At 45.4% G+C, this 24171-nt stretch overlaps 1 protein-coding gene across 5 annotated transcripts in view; it reads left to right on the forward strand.

The window, feature by feature from the left end:
- Positions 1–17515, forward strand: part of LOC146813713 (uncharacterized) — a 257929-nt gene extending 240414 nt beyond the window's left edge. For all 5 annotated transcript variants that reach the window (XM_085610215.1, XM_085610214.1, XM_085610216.1 and 2 more), the window contains one exon: positions 15159–17515. In XM_085610215.1, coding sequence (XP_085466341.1) covers positions 15480–17054 — 1575 coding nt within the window. In that variant the 5' untranslated portion in view covers positions 15159–15479 and the 3' untranslated portion in view covers positions 17055–17515. The remainder of the gene's footprint in view (positions 1–15158) is intronic.
- Positions 17516–24171: the final 6656 nt, after the last annotated feature.

The following is a 24171-nucleotide window of genomic DNA, read 5'->3' on the forward strand; positions in this document are numbered from 1 at the left end:
GCAAATCAAGGTGTGTGGAAACCGAAACTCGGCCTCTCGTACCTCCCCGACGAATTCTCAGTCAAGCGGGGCACACGGCTGTTTCTCTCGTGTTCGTGCGAGCTCCGGCGTTTCCTTCCTCGCCGCTTCCATAACAAATCCAACCAGGCAGTATTACGCGCACCGATTGGTCCTCGGTGCCCGTACTTAACAGTTGTGACCACGCCTTCCTCCCGCCGAGATGTCTGGGAAATGTAGTCCAACTGTACTTCGGTAGGCGCCTTGCTCAGCGCCTGACAGTATGCCCCCCGCCCAAGCGCCTCCTAGGACCAGGCTTGGCCGGGAAGCGGGCGTGAAATACTCTCACGGCAGCAGGAGCATGCAGATCCGAGGACGGAACCCAAGAATCCTCCTCCGCCGTGTACCCCTTCCAAGCAATGAGGTACCACAAACGACCCCTCCGAAACTGCGAATCCACCACCTTCCGGACTTCGTATTCCTCCTGGCCCTCCCTGATCACCGGAGGAGCGGCCACCCTCCGAGCCCCCCGCGCCGGCTTCAGGAGGCTGCAGTGGAACACCGGATGAATCCGCAGCGAGGCCAGGCAAGGCCAACCTGTACGCCACTGCTCCCACTCGTCTCACCACGGGATACGGACCAATGAAACGAGGATGGAAGACGCTGCGCAACTTAAAACGGAGATTCTTCGTGGACAACCATACTCGGTCGCCCGGTTGATACACGGGCCCGTCCTGACGATGGCGGTCCGCCCAGGTCTTGTACAAGATTTTGGCCCTCCTCAGGTTTGCTTTCAGACGTTGGTGTATGTCCCCCAAGGCTTGCAACTGAGCTGCAAGAGCTGGTTGGTTGCGTGTCTCGACTGGGAATGATAAAGGGAGCGTTTTGGCATGATAACCGTAGTTAGCCCGAAAAGGGGTTTCTTTGATGGAGCTGTGCCACGCGTTGTTGTAGGAGAGTTCGGCCAACCACAGGAGGGACACCCACGACGTACCGGCTTCTTTAGCGTAGCAACGGAGATACGTCTTGAGAGTTTGATTAAGACGTTCGGTCTGGCCATCCGTCTGGGGGTGGAAGCTGGTGGACGTGGCTACCACCACCTGCAAGGCTTTACACCAAGTCCTCCAAAACCGAGCAATAAACTGAGGACCCCTGTCAGATACTATCACTCCTGGCAACCCATGCTGTCGCACCACGTGAGATAACAACAACTGGGCGGTTTGACTGGCCGAGGGTAAGTTCTTGCACGGAACGAAATGACCCATTTTGGTGAGGCCATCTACCACTACCATGATGGCATCATATCCCTGGTCCAGCGGTAGACCCACCACAAAGTCCATGCTTATGTTGTGCCAGGGCCCTGCGGGAGTCGGTAACGGGACTAACTTGCCTTTAGCCTTGGAATGGTCTCCTTTTGCCCTAGCGCAGACATCGCACTGCTGGATCCATCGCCGCACATCCTTGTCCATAGAAGCCCACCAAAAGTGTCGTCTCATAAGGTGCAGAGTCTTGGTCCGTCCTGGATGTCCGGCTACCAGTGATTCATGGCACCAAACGAAGACCTGGCGCTGCAGCTCCTCCAAAGGCACGAACAGACGATCTCGATAAAAGGGTAACCCCTCTTTTATGTGCCTGTCCGTCTCCTGCTCCTCCCATTGAAGCCATTGCACCAATGTGCGGTGCCCTCTTATAGAGTTCAGAAATGTGTCGGCCCGAACCACACATACCACTTTCTCCGGGGGAATGAGGGCCTTGATCACCTCTGACCGATGTACGTGTCCCCCCTCTTGTCGCGATAGTGAATCCGCTTTCTGGTTCTCTGACCCAGGTCGAAACGTAATGACAAAGTCAAAGCCTGCAAAAAACAGCATCCAACGCATTTGCCGTTGCGTGAGATGCCTAGCTGTTTTCAAGTACTGCAAGTTTCTGTGATCGGTATAAACCGTTATGGTGTGCTTAGCCCCCCACAGGTAGTGTCTCCATTCCTGGAACGCCTTGTGAACAGCCAGTAGTTCTTTTTCGGCAATCGTGTAGTTTGCTTCGGCTGCTGTTAACTTCCGGGACAGGAAGGCTACTGGATGTAATTGCCCGGTCAGAGCCTCTCTCTGCGATAGCACGGCTCCCACTGCGATGTCAGAAGCGTCCGCCTCTACCACGAAAGGTACTTCGGAATGCGGATGTTGCAGAATGGGAGCGGTGGTAAAAGCCTGTTGTAACTCGCGGAATGCCTGCATGGCCTCCGGAGTCCAGGAAAACGGATGACCCTTGCGTAGCAAACGAGTGAGAGGTGAGACAAGCTGGGAAAAATGCGAGATGAACCTCCTATAATAATTTGAAAAGCCCAGAAAACACTGCACATCTCTCACAGTTTTAGGTATGGGCCACTCCTGTACTGCTGCCACCTTTCGTTCAGCCATACTCAACCCTGAAGGACTCAGGACCACCCCCAGGAATTCTACCCTTTCTACGTGGAATTCGCATTTGCTCAACTTGCAAAACAAATTGTTCGCTCCTAACTTGTGTAACACTTGTGAGACGTGCGTGACGTGTTCCCTGGGATCTGTGGAATATATCAGGATGTCATCGATATACACCACTACTGTTCTATCAATAAGCTCTTTGAGGACGTCATCGAGAAAATACTGGAACGCTGCCGGGGCGTTACACAGCCCAAAGGGCATTACCCTATACTCAAACAGCCCGTACCGCGTCTTAAAGGCCGTCTTCCACTCATCCCCCTCCCTTATCCGGACCAGGTGATATGCCCCTCTCAGATCCAACCGAGAGTATACGGTCGCCTCCTTCACCTGATCCAGCAAGACAGGGATGAGAGGAAGAGGGTAGCGGTTGCGGACGGTGTTTTTATTTAATGCCCTATAATCGATGCACGTCCGCAAGTCGCCATTGGCTTTCTTGATGAAAAAAAGGGGCGAAGCAGCAGGCGAACGGGAAGGCCGGATAAACCCTATCTCAGCGTAGTGCTCTAGGTATTTTCGCAGATGTTCGGTTTCTGGCTCAGACAAAGCATAGACTCGACAAGACGGCAGGATTGCCCCTGGGATTAAGTCTATTTGGCAGTCGTAACTGCGATGCGGTGGCAGGAGTTCAGCCTTACTTTCGCTGAACACCTCTCGGTAAGCGTCGTAGGCGGCTGGGAGGACCGTCTCTTTCTCTGCTGCGGTACTGAGGTGATACCCTTGAGTGAGGGCCAGAAGGTGAGTCCGATGCGCGTTGACACACGCTTCTTTACAGTACTCCGCGTCAAACTCCACCGTTTTTTGCTTCCAGTTAATGGAGGGGTTATGAGTCGCCAACCAAGGCATGCCGAGGATCACTTCATATTGTGGAGCCTCAATAATGTTTAAAGCTACCTGTTCTACATGATCCCACAAGGGCCCCGGTTTGGTCAGGGTTAGGGATTCTGTAACCTCGGTGATGGGTCCTGATTTAAGAGGCTTTCCATCCACCGCCCAGACTACCTCGGGGGTTGATCTCGGGATGCGCCTTAACCCAAGGCGCTGTACTAACCCACTATCGACGAAATTTCCGGTGGCACCGGAGTCTATCATCACTCCTATCTCGTGCTCTCTAGTTCCCACCGTTACTCGCATGTGTAACACCACGTGTGATTCGGATGCAACCGACTCTACAACGGCTAAAGAAGGCAATTGCAAGACCCTAGAAGCGTGTGTTTCATCCGGAGTGGCTGAGGCCCGTTCTTCCGAAGGTGATGCCTGTACAGTGGCTACTGCCACTTTCTTCGTACCTGCGTATCCCCCTCTTTTGGGTTTGACGGGACAGTCACGAACATAATGGCCTTTCTTGCCACAATACATACAGAGACCGGCTAGTCTGCGGTTCTCTCTCTCGACCCGTGATAACGGGGCTCTGATTGCACCCACCTCCATAGGTTCTGCATGAGAGTCCGAGGATGCCCCTGCGGGTCCGGGTCCTCTCTCGGCTTTCTCGACGTGGGTATAAACCCTCTCTCCCTTCCGCTCTGCCAGTCTATGGTCTAACCTAAGCGTAAGGTTCATCAAGCTGGTGTACGTGGTGGGCTGCGGATCAATTTGCGCCAGTACATCCTTCATGTCCTCCCTCAGGCCCTGGTAATAGAGAGACATACGTTTTTCCTCAGGCCACTCTGTTTCCGCTACGAGACGATTGAACTGGGTCAAATACGTTACCAGATCATGTTTGCCCTGTCGGAGTGCTAACAATTCTCTATCTGCTGATAAGGTGGTGGCCCTCCTGTCAAACACCCGTTCAAACTCGCTTCTAAAGGAGTTCCAATCTGACAGCAGAGGATCGTCGTATTTGACCAAGGGGACTGCCCAATTGGCCGCGTCCCCCGTCATATACGATATAGCAAACGCCACTCGTGAATGGTTATTCGGAAACGAAGCGGGTTTGCAGGAAAAATGCAATGCTATTTGTGTGAGGAAGGTTTGGATTTTGAGGGGGTCACCCGAGAACCTCTCTGGGCTTGCCAGGGGTATGGGTGGTGAAACGTTTACATGTATAGGATTCGATGACTGTGAGGCGTCAAATGGGTTGCGCCCTTGCCTTTCTACCCTGTCTTTTAGGGCTGCGGTTTCTAACTTAGATGCGGCCAATTCCTGTTGTACCAACATGAGGGCTTGTAACACCTCATCTAGAGAGGCCATGCTTGTGCTTGACTCGACCCACACAGAACTATTTCTTGGGCGCGTAATTCTGTCACGTTTTTCTCTTGTTCCGCTGAGTCGAGTGAAGCACAAGGGGTCCACCTCCCGACGTCCCCGGCTCTGAATAGGGAACAGAGTACCAGGGCAATCAGGCGAGGGAAAGGGAATTAGGATGGGAACAGCAGGGATAGGGATACCTGTAACATAACATAAATCCTAACACACGTTACGGTACACAAAAGGCAACCTACTCTCATTCGGTCTCACTAAGTATGCCTACACAGTGTGTCTCTCCAAAACATACTCAGGCCACTATAACCATGCCTTTAAACCAATGTGACTTAACAGAAGATCGCTCCCCAGGACCGTGCTCCTTGACAGTCCCCCCACCTATGTTCCCTTCAAAGAAAAAGGTGAAAACACAGGGACTTCTCTCGCCAACCGAACCTGAATCTACTCTGTTCTCAGGTCCTCGAGAGTAGGCCCCAACTGATAATGAAGAGCGCGGGGAGTAAGGATACAGTCACGCTCTCCCCTTGAACCCTACACTCGTGGTGTCTTCCAACCACTGACTATTGTCCCGCAAAGTGCAGCCCCTCCTTTCTGCTGAGCTACCTGAACGTTGCGGCGGCAGTGTCTCCGGTGATCTCACCTCACCGGTCTGTAATCCGAATGGGGAGCGTCCGCTCCTACTTCGTCTTTGGTCCAGGGTTTTAACAACGCGGCCACGCTCGTCCAGCGTCCGCGAGTATGGATAAGTTCACACCCAGAACCTTTAAATGCGGTGACGCTTACGTCAGCGTCCCGCAAATCAAGGCGTGTGGAAACCGAAACTCGGCCTCTCGTACCTCCCCGACGAATTCTCAGTCAAGCGGGGCACACGGCTGTTTCTCTCGTGTTCGTGCGAGCTCCGGCGTTTCCTTCCTCGCCGCTTCCATAACAAATCCAACCAGGCAGTATTACGCGCACCGATTGGTCCTCGGTGCCCGTACTTAACAGTTGTGACCACGCCTTCCTCCCGCCGAGATGTCTGGGAAATGTAGTCCAACTGTACTTCGGTAGGCGCCTTGCTCAGCGCCTGACAGTATGCCCCCCGCCCAAGCGCCTCCTAGGACCAGGCTTGGCCGGGAAGCGGGCGTGAAATACTCTCACGGCAGCAGGAGCATGCAGATCCGAGGACGGAACCCAAGAATCCTCCTCCGCCGTGTACCCCTTCCAAGCAATGAGGTACCACAAACGACCCCTCCGAAACTGCGAATCCACCACCTTCCGGACTTCGTATTCCTCCTGGCCCTCCCTGATCACCGGAGGAGCGGCCACCCTCCGAGCCCCCCGCGCCGGCTTCAGGAGGCTGCAGTGGAACACCGGATGAATCCGCAGCGAGGCCAGGCAAGGCCAACCTGTACGCCACTGCTCCCACTCGTCTCACCACGGGATACGGACCAATGAAACGAGGATGGAAGACGCTGCGCAACTTAAAACGGAGATTCTTCGTGGACAACCATACTCGGTCGCCCGGTTGATACACGGGCCCGTCCTGACGATGGCGGTCCGCCCAGGTCTTGTACAAGATTTTGGCCCTCCTCAGGTTTGCTTTCAGACGTTGGTGTATGTCCCCCAAGGCTTGCAACTGAGCTGCAAGAGCTGGTTGGTTGCGTGTCTCGACTGGGAATGATAAAGGGAGCGTTTTGGCATGATAACCGTAGTTAGCCCGAAAAGGGGTTTCTTTGATGGAGCTGTGCCACGCGTTGTTGTAGGAGAGTTCGGCCAACCACAGGAGGGACACCCACGACGTACCGGCTTCTTTAGCGTAGCAACGGAGATACGTCTTGAGAGTTTGATTAAGACGTTCGGTCTGGCCATCCGTCTGGGGGTGGAAGCTGGTGGACGTGGCTACCACCACCTGCAAGGCTTTACACCAAGTCCTCCAAAACCGAGCAATAAACTGAGGACCCCTGTCAGATACTATCACTCCTGGCAACCCATGCTGTCGCACCACGTGAGATAACAACAACTGGGCGGTTTGACTGGCCGAGGGTAAGTTCTTGCACGGAACGAAATGACCCATTTTGGTGAGGCCATCTACCACTACCATGATGGCATCATATCCCTGGTCCAGCGGTAGACCCACCACAAAGTCCATGCTTATGTTGTGCCAGGGCCCTGCGGGAGTCGGTAACGGGACTAACTTGCCTTTAGCCTTGGAATGGTCTCCTTTTGCCCTAGCGCAGACATCGCACTGCTGGATCCATCGCCGCACATCCTTGTCCATAGAAGCCCACCAAAAGTGTCGTCTCATAAGGTGCAGAGTCTTGGTCCGTCCTGGATGTCCGGCTACCAGTGATTCATGGCACCAAACGAAGACCTGGCGCTGCAGCTCCTCCAAAGGCACGAACAGACGATCTCGATAAAAGGGTAACCCCTCTTTTATGTGCCTGTCCGTCTCCTGCTCCTCCCATTGAAGCCATTGCACCAATGTGCGGTGCCCTCTTATAGAGTTCAGAAATGTGTCGGCCCGAACCACACATACCACTTTCTCCGGGGGAATGAGGGCCTTGATCACCTCTGACCGATGTACGTGTCCCCCCTCTTGTCGCGATAGTGAATCCGCTTTCTGGTTCTCTGACCCAGGTCGAAACGTAATGACAAAGTCAAAGCCTGCAAAAAACAGCATCCAACGCATTTGCCGTTGCGTGAGATGCCTAGCTGTTTTCAAGTACTGCAAGTTTCTGTGATCGGTATAAACCGTTATGGTGTGCTTAGCCCCCCACAGGTAGTGTCTCCATTCCTGGAACGCCTTGTGAACAGCCAGTAGTTCTTTTTCGGCAATCGTGTAGTTTGCTTCGGCTGCTGTTAACTTCCGGGACAGGAAGGCTACTGGATGTAATTGCCCGGTCAGAGCCTCTCTCTGCGATAGCACGGCTCCCACTGCGATGTCAGAAGCGTCCGCCTCTACCACGAAAGGTACTTCGGAATGCGGATGTTGCAGAATGGGAGCGGTGGTAAAAGCCTGTTGTAACTCGCGGAATGCCTGCATGGCCTCCGGAGTCCAGGAAAACGGATGACCCTTGCGTAGCAAACGAGTGAGAGGTGAGACAAGCTGGGAAAAATGCGAGATGAACCTCCTATAATAATTTGAAAAGCCCAGAAAACACTGCACATCTCTCACAGTTTTAGGTATGGGCCACTCCTGTACTGCTGCCACCTTTCGTTCAGCCATACTCAACCCTGAAGGACTCAGGACCACCCCCAGGAATTCTACCCTTTCTACGTGGAATTCGCATTTGCTCAACTTGCAAAACAAATTGTTCGCTCCTAACTTGTGTAACACTTGTGAGACGTGCGTGACGTGTTCCCTGGGATCTGTGGAATATATCAGGATGTCATCGATATACACCACTACTGTTCTATCAATAAGCTCTTTGAGGACGTCATCGAGAAAATACTGGAACGCTGCCGGGGCGTTACACAGCCCAAAGGGCATTACCCTATACTCAAACAGCCCGTACCGCGTCTTAAAGGCCGTCTTCCACTCATCCCCCTCCCTTATCCGGACCAGGTGATATGCCCCTCTCAGATCCAACCGAGAGTATACGGTCGCCTCCTTCACCTGATCCAGCAAGACAGGGATGAGAGGAAGAGGGTAGCGGTTGCGGACGGTGTTTTTATTTAATGCCCTATAATCGATGCACGTCCGCAAGTCGCCATTGGCTTTCTTGATGAAAAAAAGGGGCGAAGCAGCAGGCGAACGGGAAGGCCGGATAAACCCTATCTCAGCGTAGTGCTCTAGGTATTTTCGCAGATGTTCGGTTTCTGGCTCAGACAAAGCATAGACTCGACAAGACGGCAGGATTGCCCCTGGGATTAAGTCTATTTGGCAGTCGTAACTGCGATGCGGTGGCAGGAGTTCAGCCTTACTTTCGCTGAACACCTCTCGGTAAGCGTCGTAGGCGGCTGGGAGGACCGTCTCTTTCTCTGCTGCGGTACTGAGGTGATACCCTTGAGTGAGGGCCAGAAGGTGAGTCCGATGCGCGTTGACACACGCTTCTTTACAGTACTCCGCGTCAAACTCCACCGTTTTTTGCTTCCAGTTAATGGAGGGGTTATGAGTCGCCAACCAAGGCATGCCGAGGATCACTTCATATTGTGGAGCCTCAATAATGTTTAAAGCTACCTGTTCTACATGATCCCACAAGGGCCCCGGTTTGGTCAGGGTTAGGGATTCTGTAACCTCGGTGATGGGTCCTGATTTAAGAGGCTTTCCATCCACCGCCCAGACTACCTCGGGGGTTGATCTCGGGATGCGCCTTAACCCAAGGCGCTGTACTAACCCACTATCGACGAAATTTCCGGTGGCACCGGAGTCTATCATCACTCCTATCTCGTGCTCTCTAGTTCCCACCGTTACTCGCATGTGTAACACCACGTGTGATTCGGATGCAACCGACTCTACAACGGCTAAAGAAGGCAATTGCAAGACCCTAGAAGCGTGTGTTTCATCCGGAGTGGCTGAGGCCCGTTCTTCCGAAGGTGATGCCTGTACAGTGGCTACTGCCACTTTCTTCGTACCTGCGTATCCCCCTCTTTTGGGTTTGACGGGACAGTCACGAACATAATGGCCTTTCTTGCCACAATACATACAGAGACCGGCTAGTCTGCGGTTCTCTCTCTCGACCCGTGATAACGGGGCTCTGATTGCACCCACCTCCATAGGTTCTGCATGAGAGTCCGAGGATGCCCCTGCGGGTCCGGGTCCTCTCTCGGCTTTCTCGACGTGGGTATAAACCCTCTCTCCCTTCCGCTCTGCCAGTCTATGGTCTAACCTAAGCGTAAGGTTCATCAAGCTGGTGTACGTGGTGGGCTGCGGATCAATTTGCGCCAGTACATCCTTCATGTCCTCCCTCAGGCCCTGGTAATAGAGAGACATACGTTTTTCCTCAGGCCACTGTTTCCGCTACGAGACGATTGAACTGGGTCAAATACGTTACCAGATCATGTTTGCCCTGTCGGAGTGCTAACAATTCTCTATCTGCTGATAAGGTGGTGGCCCTCCTGTCAAACACCCGTTCAAACTCGCTTCTAAAGGAGTTCCAATCTGACAGCAGAGGATCGTCGTATTTGACCAAGGGGACTGCCCAATTGGCCGCGTCCCCCGTCATATACGATATAGCAAACGCCACTCGTGAATGGTTATTCGGAAACGAAGCGGGTTTGCAGGAAAAATGCAATGCTATTTGTGTGAGGAAGGTTTGGATTTTGAGGGGGTCACCCGAGAACCTCTCTGGGCTTGCCAGGGGTATGGGTGGTGAAACGTTTACATGTATAGGATTCGATGACTGTGAGGCGTCAAATGGGTTGCGCCCTTGCCTTTCTACCCTGTCTTTTAGGGCTGCGGTTTCTAACTTAGATGCGGCCAATTCCTGTTGTACCAACATGAGGGCTTGTAACACCTCATCTAGAGAGGCCATGCTTGTGCTTGACTCGACCCACACAGAACTATTTCTTGGGCGCGTAATTCTGTCACGTTTTTCTCTTGTTCCGCTGAGTCGAGTGAAGCACAAGGGGTCCACCTCCCGACGTCCCCGGCTCTGAATAGGGAACAGAGTACCAGGGCAATCAGGCGAGGGAAAGGGAATTAGGATGGGAACAGCAGGGATAGGGATACCTGTAACATAACATAAATCCTAACACACGTTACGGTACACAAAAGGCAACCTACTCTCATTCGGTCTCACTAAGTATGCCTACACAGTGTGTCTCTCCAAAACATACTCAGGCCACTATAACCATGCCTTTAAACCAATGTGACTTAACAGAAGATCGCTCCCCAGGACCGTGCTCCTTGACAGTCCCCCCACCTATGTTCCCTTCAAAGAAAAAGGTGAAAACACAGGGACTTCTCTCGCCAACCGAACCTGAATCTACTCTGTTCTCAGGTCCTCGAGAGTAGGCCCCAACTGATAATGAAGAGCGCGGGGAGTAAGGATACAGTCACGCTCTCCCCTTGAACCCTACACTCGTGGTGTCTTCCAACCACTGACTATTGTCCCGCAAAGTGCAGCCCCTCCTTTCTGCTGAGCTACCTGAACGTTGCGGCGGCAGTGTCTCCGGTGATCTCACCTCACCGGTCTGTAATCCGAATGGGGAGCGTCCGCTCCTACTTCGTCTTTGGTCCAGGGTTTTAACAACGCGGCCACGCTCGTCCAGCGTCCGCGAGTATGGATAAGTTCACACCCAGAACCTTTAAATGCGGTGACGCTTACGTCAGCGTCCCGCAAATCAAGGCGTGTGGAAACCGAAACTCGGCCTCTCGTACCTCCCCGACGAATTCTCAGTCAAGCGGGGCACACGGCTGTTTCTCTCGTGTTCGTGCGAGCTCCGGCGTTTCCTTCCTCGCCGCTTCCATAACAAATCCAACCAGGCAGTATTACGCGCACCGATTGGTCCTCGGTGCCCGTACTTAACAGTTGTGACCACGCCTTCCTCCCGCCGAGATGTCTGGGAAATGTAGTCCAACTGTACTTCGGTAGGCGCCTTGCTCAGCGCCTGACAGTATAGGTTTGCTAGGTTTCCTTAGGTGTCGGCAGAGCTAGGGTCCAAAATCCACAGCTAGGCACAATGCGAAAAAAGGGTCCTTTTTCATTGGAAAAATGTGATGTGTTCATGTTGCGTTTTGGGCCGTTTCTTGCCTCGGCTACTGGGCCTACCCACACAAGTGAGGTACCATTTTTATTGGGTGACTTAGTGGAACATAGAATAGTAGTAGAAGTGTTATTATCAATCGACTTTCTTTGCATTTCTGCCTTCCAAATGTAAGACAATGTGTAAAAAAGGAGTAATTTTGAAAAATGTCCTCTAATTCACATGCTTGTATGGGTATCCACAATTTCAGAGATGTGCAAATAACCACTGCTTCTTAACTCTATATTTTGTTCCCATTTTGGAAATATATATGTTTCCTTGGTACCTATTTTTCACTCACGCAGCTCAGTTATTTGCTCTGGGTACCTCGGGTTCTTTGTGAACCAACAAGTCCTACATATCCCTGCAACCAGAAAGGTCCAGCAGACGTATCTGTATATTGCTTTAAAAAATTGGTGGAAATGTTGGCACAAATGGCTGTTTTTTCCAACTCAATTTCAATATATTTGTATTTCAATTGTTAGTTTCTATAATAAAACTTGAAGGATCTACACAAATGACCCCTTGCTGATCCATTATTGCTTTCACACCCATTTCAACCACTAACTGGAAGGAGGTTGAAAGCACAAGAAATTAAAAAAATAGGCTATGCCCCAGTAAAATTTCAAAATTGTGTAGTAAATTTTGGTTTACTGAAAAAAGTCTGCCTGTGCCTGAAAGCTGGGAAGATGGTGATTTTAGCACCACAAACCCATTTATTGATACCTTTTGCAGGGAAAAAACATGCTTTCTTCTGCAGTGCTTTTTTTCCTATTTATCCTAAAAAACAAACAAAAATGTGCTGTATTTCGGCTAATTTCTTGGTCCCCTCCAGGGGAATCCACAAACCCTGGGTACCTTTAGAATCCTTGAGATGTTGGAAGAAAAAGACGCAAATTTGGTGTGGATTCCTTATGTGGACAAAAGATTACAGGGGGCCTCAGCGCGAACGATCCCAAATAGCCAAAAATAGGCTTAGCACGGGGTTAAAAAGAAAAAGTAATTGTTTTAGATTAATGACTCGTTTGCTGAAACCTGAATAAGAGACCCTGCCCTCCTCATAAATAATTCCTCTACATTGTAATCCCTAGGGAGCAGCGATTACTGATTTGTCATCTGCCTAAGGTACACTGCATCTCTAATGCTGCTGTTTGTGTTACTTTGAGATGTGTTGGACAAAATGTCTGTGGTATTGTTATGTACTTCGCCATCTTATGAAAAAGCTCAGTCTTTGTCTCCTAGGGAAAGTTACACTTATATAAAAAAATATGAGGAAAAAATATTCAATACTATAATCAGATAATCTTTCTTGGTAGGCATATTGTGTCATAATTATGTCCATGGAGATCGAAAGCATAGTTTGGCAGCATTATCTCTGAATATTTGTCTAATATTGGTAATGACACTTCCATGAGGTGGAACTGATGGGTGGAAGCAGACTTTGATGGCAGGACTTGGTTATCACAATTGGAAATCTTTCTTGGTGCAAAATTAGCATTCTCAAGAGCTAATTGGTGCTCAGCGCAATTCTCTTTCATTCATCCCAAATGACTACATCAGCAGTTTCATGTACTTTTCCTTCTGTTGTTCAATGTGTCCTTTTCATGTATGCAATTTTATTTCAAGGTGAACTTCATCTATCCACTCAAATGTGGGAAGGGGTTCACATCTTCTATTCTGGAAGGCTGTTGCCACATTCTTCATTGGATGCAAACCAGATTGTACTCATGTTTAGACCCATACCGTGCTAGAAACCAAATTGAGATCAATCTGAGTAAAATAATAAAAACAAAGTTTGGAAACTGATGAGTTTCAGTGGAATTGATTTGGCTTCTAAATGAAGTTTTCATATTCATATTTGTTCTTGAAATATCCTGACCAGCTGAAATGGAAACAATTTATTTTAGTTGGAAGCTTCTAGTGTTTATATTGCAACTGGGCACAGTACAGTCAGCCTTCTGTCGGGCACACCTTTATCAGGTTCAAATTCGGCCAAGCAACAGGTTGGAGCCTGGCGTGCCACGGATAGGAACGCTTTAGGCATTGTTTTATATCCGCCAAGCAGGGAGAACAACTGTTCTATAATTTGGAAATGTATTAGGTTTGCTCTTTTATGGGATAAGCTTCTGGTGCACTATTTTAGAAAATCTGTTGTGACTATAAAAAAAACTTTACACTAGTGAAGGTGATGAGGGTGAGCCTGAATGTAGTAAGGTTTTTAAAACATGTTTACAGTGATGTACTGGGCTGTGATGAGAGGATAAGTGAGTCATTATTAGGCACTTTCATACTGTAGTGCAGTTACTCTTTTATTTTGTGTTTTGTATCAATAATGAACATTTAATTACTGTTGGTTTTTGTCAAAACTTGTTACAGTGTAATCTTTTTATATGGTTTGAATATGCAAATCAGAAATATATATGTATATTTTCTATATGTATGTGGCCATCAGAACTGTTTGAAACCATTGAGAAGGTCTAAGGACAGAGACTGTCACTGTGTTACAGTCGTCTTTTGGGAATCTGATGAGCTTTCCATGTCTCTAAATGGGTGTGAGAGGAATGCTTGTGGAGGCTTATTAAACTCCCATCTTTTTGAGTTGTCCTATGATTATTTTCTTTGGAAGGTATGGTGGTGAATGCACTCAGTACTCAATTACCTCAGCTGATATTTTGTATGCAGCAGCAGAAAACAATTTATTGGCTCACCTTTGGTGGGAGCAGGGGATCCTGATAGGGGTGGAGGATAATCCAACCACATGGATTCTAATGTGGTGTTCTGTGCTAGCTGATCCTGCTGCCTTCTGTGACTCTCTGCTGACACAGCAGGTTCAAGGGAAAGGGCAGGGCTACAACAGCTTCCAGTAAGCCACAGGGGCATTCCTGAAGGTGTTTGGTTTGCTCTGTTTGTGCTTCCTGTGACAATGTGCTCCAATAAAGGAGCTCCTCAAGGCTGGCCCCATGGTCATGGCATGACCATGGTTTCAGGCTGCCACGTCACACAAAGGCCACCTCAAAAATCTTTTCACAGGGTAGAGGGGGACTTGAACTACAACCCAAAATTTCAGCTCCGCAATACTAGGCTGACAAGGTTATTTGGGTTTTTATTTAAGATTATTGCAGCATATAAGTCTCTGTGCCTAGTCTGCCTGATTAGGCTCAAAAGTGGAGACATTACTGGACTTCCAGAGAGTGAAATGCATTTGCCCAGGAATGCTGCAAGCTTTAGTGCTTTTGAATGCTAAGTTTGGCCTATTCATATGCTTAAATGTTTTTGGATGGTCCCACAAGCTTCATTATCACTGCCATTCTGCTGAGTAAGTGAGAGAGGAATTGGGTGCACGTGCTTCCGCAAATTGCTGATCATAGTAATCCTTGTACTCACTCATCATCCTATCTCTCAAATTCTACCAGTGCATATCACCTGAGAAAGTGGAAACATAAGGAGGCAAGCTGCACAGGTGTTTAACGAGTAAGTCCTATATGAGGGCTGGGCAAAAGGGAAAAAGATGTACCTTTTTGCTTTATATTGTGACATGACTATTGGATCACATATATCAAGGACTTTCTTTTTATTTGTGTTTAGGCATGGAGAATATATTGGTGATTTCCGTGTTAATACAGTGCTTGGGAAAGGAGGGATCTATAAATAATTTCATATCGTATTGCCTCTTCCCTCAATATATGTTAATGTTTTCCAGCTATCTCTTCCTAGTTCGGTTTCACATAGCTTATTACAGTTAATATATATATCTTATTCTGAATACATTCTAATTGTTTGTTTCTAATTTGTTGTTTTTCCCCAATTTAACAGGAGCCAGAAATACAAGAAGAAAGGAAAAGAGGAAAAACATGATTTTCTTTTAAAATATTCTTTGTCATAAAAAAGAGACATGACTGAACTGTTTGGAGCTACGTCTTCCCAGGGCAACAAAATGTGTGGGTACATTTGTTCTTGGGTACTTCAGAATAAAATTTGAAGAGGCCATACCAGTTTATGTGCAAATACTCCCTTAGACTTAAATATCTGTTGAACATATAAAAGGGCACATAATGGAGATATTTAACAGATGTACTGAATGTGAAAAGGTTTCCTTCTTTAAGTGACAGTAGTAATGAATTGGATGCTTTCAAAATGGACCAGCATCTTATACTCCTCCAGAGAACCCACACTGGGCATAAACCACATAAATGTATTGAATGTGGCCAGACTTTTACCACAAACAGAAATTTAATACGACATCAGATTAGACATTGTGATGACAAACCATATAAATGTACTGAATGTCAAAAGGCTTTCAAATCAAAAGGAGAGACAATACAGCATCAGATAATCCACACTAATGAAAAGCTGTATAAATGTACCAAATGTGGAAAGGCTTTCAAATCAAAAGCGGGGCTAACGGAGCATCAGGGAATCCACTCTGAGGAAAGGCCATATATATGTACTGAATGTGGCAAAGCATTTAGGACAAAAAATAAGCTGATGCTGCATCAGAGAACCCATAATGATGAAAAACCATTTACATGTACCGAATGTGACAAAGCCTTCAAAGCAAAAGGAGATCTAAGACGACATCAGCGAACCCACTCTGGGGAGAGACCATATAAATGCACTGAATGTGACATGGCTTTTACACAAAACCCAGCACTAATAGCACACCGGAGAACTCATACTGGGGAAAAACCATATAAATGTGAAGAATGTGACAAGACTTTAAGGACAAAAAGTGATCTAATGGTACATCAGAGAATTCACTCTGGGGAAAGACCACATAAATGTACTGAATGTAACAAGGCCTTTAAGACAAAGGGCTATTTAATAGTACATCATAGAATCCATTCTCAAGAAAGACCATATGACTGTACGGAATGTAACAGGGCTTTTAAATCAAAGGGAGAGCTAATGCTGCATCAGAGAATTCACTCTGGTGAAAAACCATATAAATGTGCTCGATGTGACAAGGCTTTTAGGTCTAAAGGAAACCTAATGGTACATCAAACTGCACATTCTGGAGAAACACCATATAAATGTGCGCAATGTGACAAGTCTTTCAAGACAAAACAATGGTTAATGCGACATTCTAGAACCCACACTGGTGAAAGTCCATATAAGTGTACAGAGTGTGACAGGACTTATCTAACAGTAGAACACCTAATAGTGCATCATAGATCTCACACTGGTGAAAGACCATATAAATGCTCTGAATGTGAAAGGGCTTTTAAATCAAAGCGCGAACTAATAGTACATAAGAGAACCCACACTGACGAGAAACCATTTAAATGTACTGAATGTGACAAGGCTTTTTGTACAAAGGAACGGGTAACACTACATCAGAGAACCCACACTGGAGAAAGACCATTTGAATGCACTGAATGCAACAAGGCTTTTAGGTCTAAAGGCAACCTAATGGCACATCATACAACCCACTCTAGGGAAAAACCTTACAAATGTACTGGATGTGACAAGGCTTTCAAGACAAAACAGTGGTTAATATTACATTCGAGAACTCACACTGGAGAAAGACCGTATAAATGTACTGAATGTGACAAATCTTATCTAACAGCAGAACACCTTATGTTCCATTATAGCACTCACACCGTTGAACGACAACATAAATGCACTGAACGTGGCAAGACTTTTAAATCAATGGGAGAGTTGATGTTCCATCGGAGAATCCACATGGGGGAAACCTTGTACATGTACTGAAATTAACAGGACTTTAAAATCAGGGTGCTAATGCTACATTCAAGAACCTCTAAGAAAGGCAATAGGAATGTACTGAATGTGTCAAGGCTATCAAAGTGAAGCAGCATCTCATACTATGTCAGAGAAATCGCCCTGGTAAAAATAAATTAATCACATGTATTAAGTGTGACAAGTCTTTTATGAAAAAGGAAATGTAATTTTACATCAGACTACCCATATTGGTGAAAAAGCATACACATTTACAGAATGTGATATGGTTTTCAAAAGATGGGATGAGCCATTGCTTTAGAGAAACAACACAGATACAAAATATATGACTATACTGAATTTGAAAAGGCATTAATAATAAGAAGAAGATAATCAGTGGTACATTCTTGAACCCACTGTAGGGCGGCAGCTGATACATGGCATGAATGTATCCATGCTCTCAACACAGAACAGTGACTAGTGTGAACCTATAATGGTGAAAGAGCATTACACTGTATTAACTATGTGCTCAGGTCTGAAGGAGAACTAATGCCTCAGCAGACACCTCACAGTTACAGTTTGCCTAAAACACAGTGATAAGATTATTAACTCCACTGCCATAACATGAAAACTTCACTAAAGTTCAGCAAGACATCTCCTTGCTAAAAACTGGAAACAGTTCAAGGTCCGATGCATCATCGGCAAGGGAGGTTTGGTGGTTGAGGTTGTTCTACATGAATGACAAACTCTAGTTAGTTTTCCCAATGTGAATGTGAGTTTGGCACATACAAACGACCTTGTTGCTCAGTAGTGTCAATGCTATTGATTAGGAGGCAGGAGTTTTTCTTACCCTGCACCCTGATTCTATACAGCCCTACCTAATTATTTAGGATGGAAGGGGGGACATGCTCACTTTAGAACAGTATTGAAATATCTTTATACTCTTAAACTATGGCCAGACATAGGAGAGGCCCTAGGCAGAACAGTGCCAAGAGATTGAATCGGTAGTGGGTGTCTGTATCAATAGACTAGTCCATACATCCATGCAGAGTGTTTGATATTGCTTATCAGAGAACCAACTCTAGAAAAAGAGCATAACAATGTATGAAATGTGAGAAGGCTACCATTACAAAGTGAGACCTAAATTTACATCAGATAACCAACAATTAGGAATTAACACCCACCCACATAATTCATACACACCTTTTAAAGGAAGGGGGTAAAGTAAACATCCCAGAACACATACCGGAAGAATGTTCTGTGACTACAGGAAACTAGGAAGGTAACTTTAGCAAAGAAAACTACAAAAAAGGAAAACGAATATGAAGGTGTTCTGTAACATTTATCAAATGTACTGTCCTAAAGAATTGCCCCAGATCACATCTTGACTAATTGACAACATGAAACATGTTGATCCTTTTTTTTTTTTTTTTTTTGTTTCTTTTTTTAAATTTTATTCCATGAGAGATCAGTGCAGGTACATAATATCATACATCAAACTAATATCCACAAAAATGATGCTATGAGAGGCAGATAGCTAATCTTGAAAAACAAAAAACTTACAAGTATCAGCAAGAAACAAAGGAACAGTGAGCAAAAGGGAAAAACGCACAAAAAAAACCACTTCTATAAAACATTCAGGAAAACCTAAATCACATTTCTTATCAGCCATCATTATCTTCCCAGACAGGATAGGTTAAATTATATTAATTCCTTCCATTTTATTAAAGGTGCCCAAATATTTTTACCCAATATTTTCACTTTTTTCCCCTTCCTTTCATAAATTGCACTCTCTATTGTATATATATAGAGAGTAGGCGAGCTAACCATTGTTGAAATGTAGGGGGAAGGGGATCTAACCAGGCAGAGGCAATATTTATCCTTAAAACCGCCATAGCAACAAAAACAAATTGATAAGCAGTCTTATCCTGATTTGAAGAGCTTAGTCCTAACAGAATAATTTCATAGGTTAATATTGTTTTTACCCCAAGTATATGATCTAAGTATTCCATGATTGAATCCAACAATGCCTGCAACCGTGGACAGGAAGCGAACATATGCACCAGATCTGCTTCCAGTCCCCCACACCGTGGGCATGAAGTCCCTGTAGAGCCGCCCCATTGTGCTATTTTGGCCGGGGTGTAATATAAAGAAAAAACAGTTTTAAAATGTTGTGCCTGCAGCCCAGCCAAAAATAAAATTGACTGACCCATCTTTAGAGATTTTGCAACTGTTCCAGGGGCAGCCCCGACTCGCTCAGCCCACTTACCCTCATGTTTAATCACATCGTCTTGCTTCAAATTAATCAATTCTGCATAGATTAACTTAATCATCCCCTTAGCACCCCTTTGCATAGTATCAATTATAGAATTACAAGCGAACCCCCATGGCCCACCAATTTTCTTACAAAAAAAACTACGGAGTTGTAAATACTTAAAAAAATTACAACTTTCCAACCCAAAGTCCTTCTGTATATCTTTGAATTGGCGAAAGCCTTGTTTTCCTATTAAATCCCCAGCCTGACGTATACCCTTGCTAGCCCATCCAGCCATAGTTTCATCCGCGAATACCTCGGGGAGCATTGGATTTTTAAACAAAACTATGTAAAAATTAAGCCTCCCTAATCCGATCTTTTTCTTAACCCCCCCCCCCCCCCCCCAAATCTTAAAGTCAGCCATCAAAGTCTTAAATTTTGTGCGTTTATAATAACTGGGTTCTGTAAATTTAAAAAAACAATATTCAGCATTTTGACCCAATAATAATCTATAAACGTCCGGGAGATCATTTTCCCTTTCAATTTCCCCAAAGCCCGACCCTACCAATATCCTCATATATTGCAGAGCTGCTGCCCAATAATAACTGTGAAAATCCGGCACCGAAAACCCTCCTTTCTCCCGTGATAAACACATAAACCGAAAAGCCCGCCTAGTTTTCCCATGTGCCCAAATAAACCTATTAACTAAACCTTCTAAGATAGTAAACCAGGTTTTTTGGAATTCTAATGGAATTGACCTGAACAGATACAATACTTTTGGTAAAAACAACATCTTAACAAGATACACCGTCCCACAAGAGAGAGATGGAGGTTATTTAATCTATCAAAATCCGCCTTCGCTTTACTAATCACTGGCTCTATATTAACGTATAAAGAACAATGGTTCCCTTGGGTAGAAACAATGCGTATTGTAGTTAGCCGTAGTTACTTCAGCATGACATATAATACATTTCTGAAAGCAAAAACATTTCTTGAACAAAAGGGGAAAGAGGAACAAGAACACAGAGAAAGGATTTTCATTGATTTATGTATCAGAATTGATAACATTTGATAAACAGAAACACATTGCAGAATTTTATACTTCCAAATTCATACAGTGATACAAAATAGTGAGATAGTGGTGCTCAGTGGTGATATAAATACATAGTGCAGTGAGGTGAGGGTGGGAGGATGTGGTTTGTTTTTGAAAGGCCAGATTCAAAATGCAGTAACAAGTAAGTTAAACAAATTAAATAGTTGGTAACAACTATGTCCTGCAATCTGTGCCACAATAGATCGTCGACGTTTCAACCCTATGGGCGCTTGGTGGAGTGTCACAAGCGGGTCTTCATCAGGACTGTGGAGGAGGAGGTCTATGGGAAGGAGTATTATAATAAAGAGTGTTCAAGTTCCTAATATTTGACAGTAATTAAATTAAGAATTGAGTTGAATTACATAAACTCACCCTAGGATTTCAAGGGCGGTCAAGGCAAATTGATTGGAGGGGTATGGTTATTCTAACAGGATGTCTGTGAAGTAGAAAGGTATTATAAGTGCTGACTCAGATGTGAGTAAAACACAATTGTATGGAATAAATCTTAAAATCTTACCAACTGTGAAATGAATTGCACAGAAGATCTAAGGAAAACAAAATGAGGGGAAATTAATCACTAAACCAGGAGAGTGATTTTGAAAAAAGGTATAGTCAGGGGGCAATGGTAAAACTTACCAAAGAATGATTGTTTTCTTGGGCTGGTAACACGGAGTCCTCACGAAACACTGCTTCCTGGTTGTGGAGCAAGTGAGAAATGAGCTCTTAAATACTCTAGGCCAAGGCTCCAGCTGGGAGCTTAATGATGATTGACAAGTGTGTTCAAAGGAGGCATCACAAGGCCTTACTGGCAAGTCAAAAGGCTGCAGCTGAACTGTAGCTAAAAAACAATCAATTATGTGCTGCCATGTAAATGCGTGCAAAAGCAGCGAAGGACAAAATTAAGAATTATGTAGTCAAACCCGAAATTCGCTGGCGCAAATAATGTGTTGGGTAAAGTATTCATAGTAATAAAACATTGCTTAGAAACAATTAATTGATTCTAAAGGAGGGGCCTCCGCGGGCAAGCTGGGTTGGGCTCCCACCGTGAGCTTCATGATGATTGACAGGTGTGTTCAAAGGAAGCAACCAGCGAGGTTTCACTGGCGCTAGGGAAGTTTTCAGCTAAAAGCAGCTGAAAGGAATCAATTAAGCTCTGCAAAGCAGATGCATGTATTGAGGGAAAAGCAGCTTTTTATAAAAACACACTTCATCGATTCCAAATGAGGGTGTGGATCACACACTCAAGCCTGATTTATAGAGGCTTGGGAAAGTATTTGCTCTCAGTGGCACCATTTGACTGATGCAATGAAAAGACATAGTGATTCATGCAGGAATAACACGAATAACACGAATAAGCACAATAAATGATAGAGGCAAAGGTTCAAAATTACAATGATATTAATAGTAATTAAATAATAAGAAACACTGCGGTTTTTTGGACATGCAAAAAGAAACATTTAACGCTAAAATAAGTTTAACATAACAAAGACATGTTTTTTAAAAGACATTGGTACTAATGGGGGTTACTGAATGTAGGTGGTTACAAACATAGAGTAAGGGTCCCCTTATGTAATGTATATAATTATCCTTAAAAACAGGACTGGGGAGAGCCAGCAAATGTTTTTGCTTTCAGAAATTTATTATATGTTATGCTGAAGTAACTACGGCTAACTACAATACGCATTGTTTCTACCCAAGGGAACCATTGTTCTTTATACGTTAAATACCCAGGTTCCTAGGGACACAGGGTCACCCCATTGTGTTAATATATATGGCTCTATATTAACGGCAACCAATTTCCCGAGGTCTGAGGTGACACGTATCCCCAGATAAACTGCTGAGTCGACCACACGAGTGTCATCAAAATTAATAAAACGATTCTTAATAACTTGGGTCTTAGTTTTATTTAATGCATATCCTGTAAAAGTACCAAACTCACTAGAGATTGACTCAACCTTTTCCAAAGCTAGTTGCGGATCCGTAGTAATAATAGCCACGTCATCAGCGTATGCAAGAACTTTAGTTTCTATCCCCTGACACACCACTGGTCGGATTCCGCTATTAGCCTCAAATAATCGTAGATGGGTATCAATATAGATGGCAAACAGCAATGGAGAAGAGGGACAACCCTGCCTGGTCCCCCTCTGTATATAAAATGGGGATGTATAGTTGCCATTAATTTGAATAGATTTAATAAATCCTTCTCCCAACCCGAACCACCTCATAGCTTCCCAAAGAAAATCCCAGGAGACCCTATCAAATGCCTTTTCAGCATCTAGTAGCAACACAGACATAGGGTCCCTGAGATCTCCATTACATCAAAAAGGGTGATCATTCGCCTTATATGTTGTGTAGTTCCCCGACCCATAATGAACCCATGTTGACACAGATGGATAGATTTTCCGATAATAACATTTAATCTCATAGCCAGAATTTTTGAGAAGATTTTAACATCGCTATTCATTAAGGTAATTGGGCGATAGGAGCCGGGATCCTTGGCTGGTTTATCCTTTTTCAAAAATACAACCACATCTGCCCCTGCCCAAGACTCGGGGGTAGAATCCCCTCTTTGTGCTGATAACATAACCTCCACCAGATCCTGTCCTAACAAATCAATAAAAATTTTATAAAATTCCAGCGGAATCTGATCTGGACCAACAGCTTTGCCAGACGGTAGATCTTGTAAAGCACCAATTATTTCTTCCTCAGAGAAGACCCTCTCGAGCTCATCCCTATCTATAGGATCGACCTTCTGACTAGGAATATTATCTAAATATTCACGAATACCACCAGGTATAATAGCAGGTCCACCAGAATATAATTGCTGATAGAATAACCTAAAAACTTCCCGAATACCTACTGCATCAGTAATAACCTTTCTGTTGGTATCATAAATTCCAGATATCGTCTCAGCGGAGGTTTTCTGTCTGGCTCTTACCGCCAACGTGTGACCTATTCGCTCACTAAATTCATAGCAATGCTGTTTTTTAGCCAAAAAAATCTCTGCTGCCTTTTTAGCCAAGTGATCACGTATCTCGGCCTTTTTAATAGCCAGTTGTGAGAGTACCCTATCTGTTCCTACACCGGTATTAATAGCTGTAGCTAAGATTTCCTCAAGTTTATTTAATTCCTCCCTTATCTCTCTTTCTCTTTGTCTTTCTATTTTTTGTCGACGTAAGCTAAAACTTAAAGTTTCCCCTCTGACCCGTGATTAAAGGCATCCCACACAACTCCCACCCGTGTACTCCCTCGGTTAAACTCCCAAAATTCCTTAACCCACCCCTTCATGTTGACAATATATTCTGGATCATATAATAATCTCCTTTCAAAGGTCCAGCCAACATTCTTTTTTCCCCCCAGACTGAAATTAATTGTCAAAACTAAAGGATTGTGATCTGATATAATACGTGGATACTTCTCGATGCCCAAATTAATAAGAAGTTGATTGGATACGAAAAAGTAATCCAGACGGGAGATGACTTTATGTGGAGCTTAAAAAAAGGTACCACCTAATTCAGTAGGTTTTAGATGAGCCCAAGCATCTGTCAAGCCATTGTTGTCAACTAAATTATATAGGGCAGTACTAACTTTCTTCTTTTTTCCTAAATAATTATTTCCATGGGTGTCCCATTGTACCCCTAGACCATTAATGTTAAAGTCTCCGCATAAGACAATTGGGACAGACCATAATGCCAATCTCCCGTCTAAATATTCTAATAATTCCGGATCATCGCCGGTAGAGCCATACAATGAACATAGTGTAAATTTAAAGGTGTTAACCAAGCATTCAATTATCACCCACC

Source organism: Triturus cristatus, chromosome 6, assembly GCF_964204655.1.
Source record: "Triturus cristatus chromosome 6, aTriCri1.1, whole genome shotgun sequence".
In the NCBI taxonomy this organism is placed as follows: domain Eukaryota; kingdom Metazoa; phylum Chordata; class Amphibia; order Caudata; family Salamandridae; genus Triturus; species Triturus cristatus.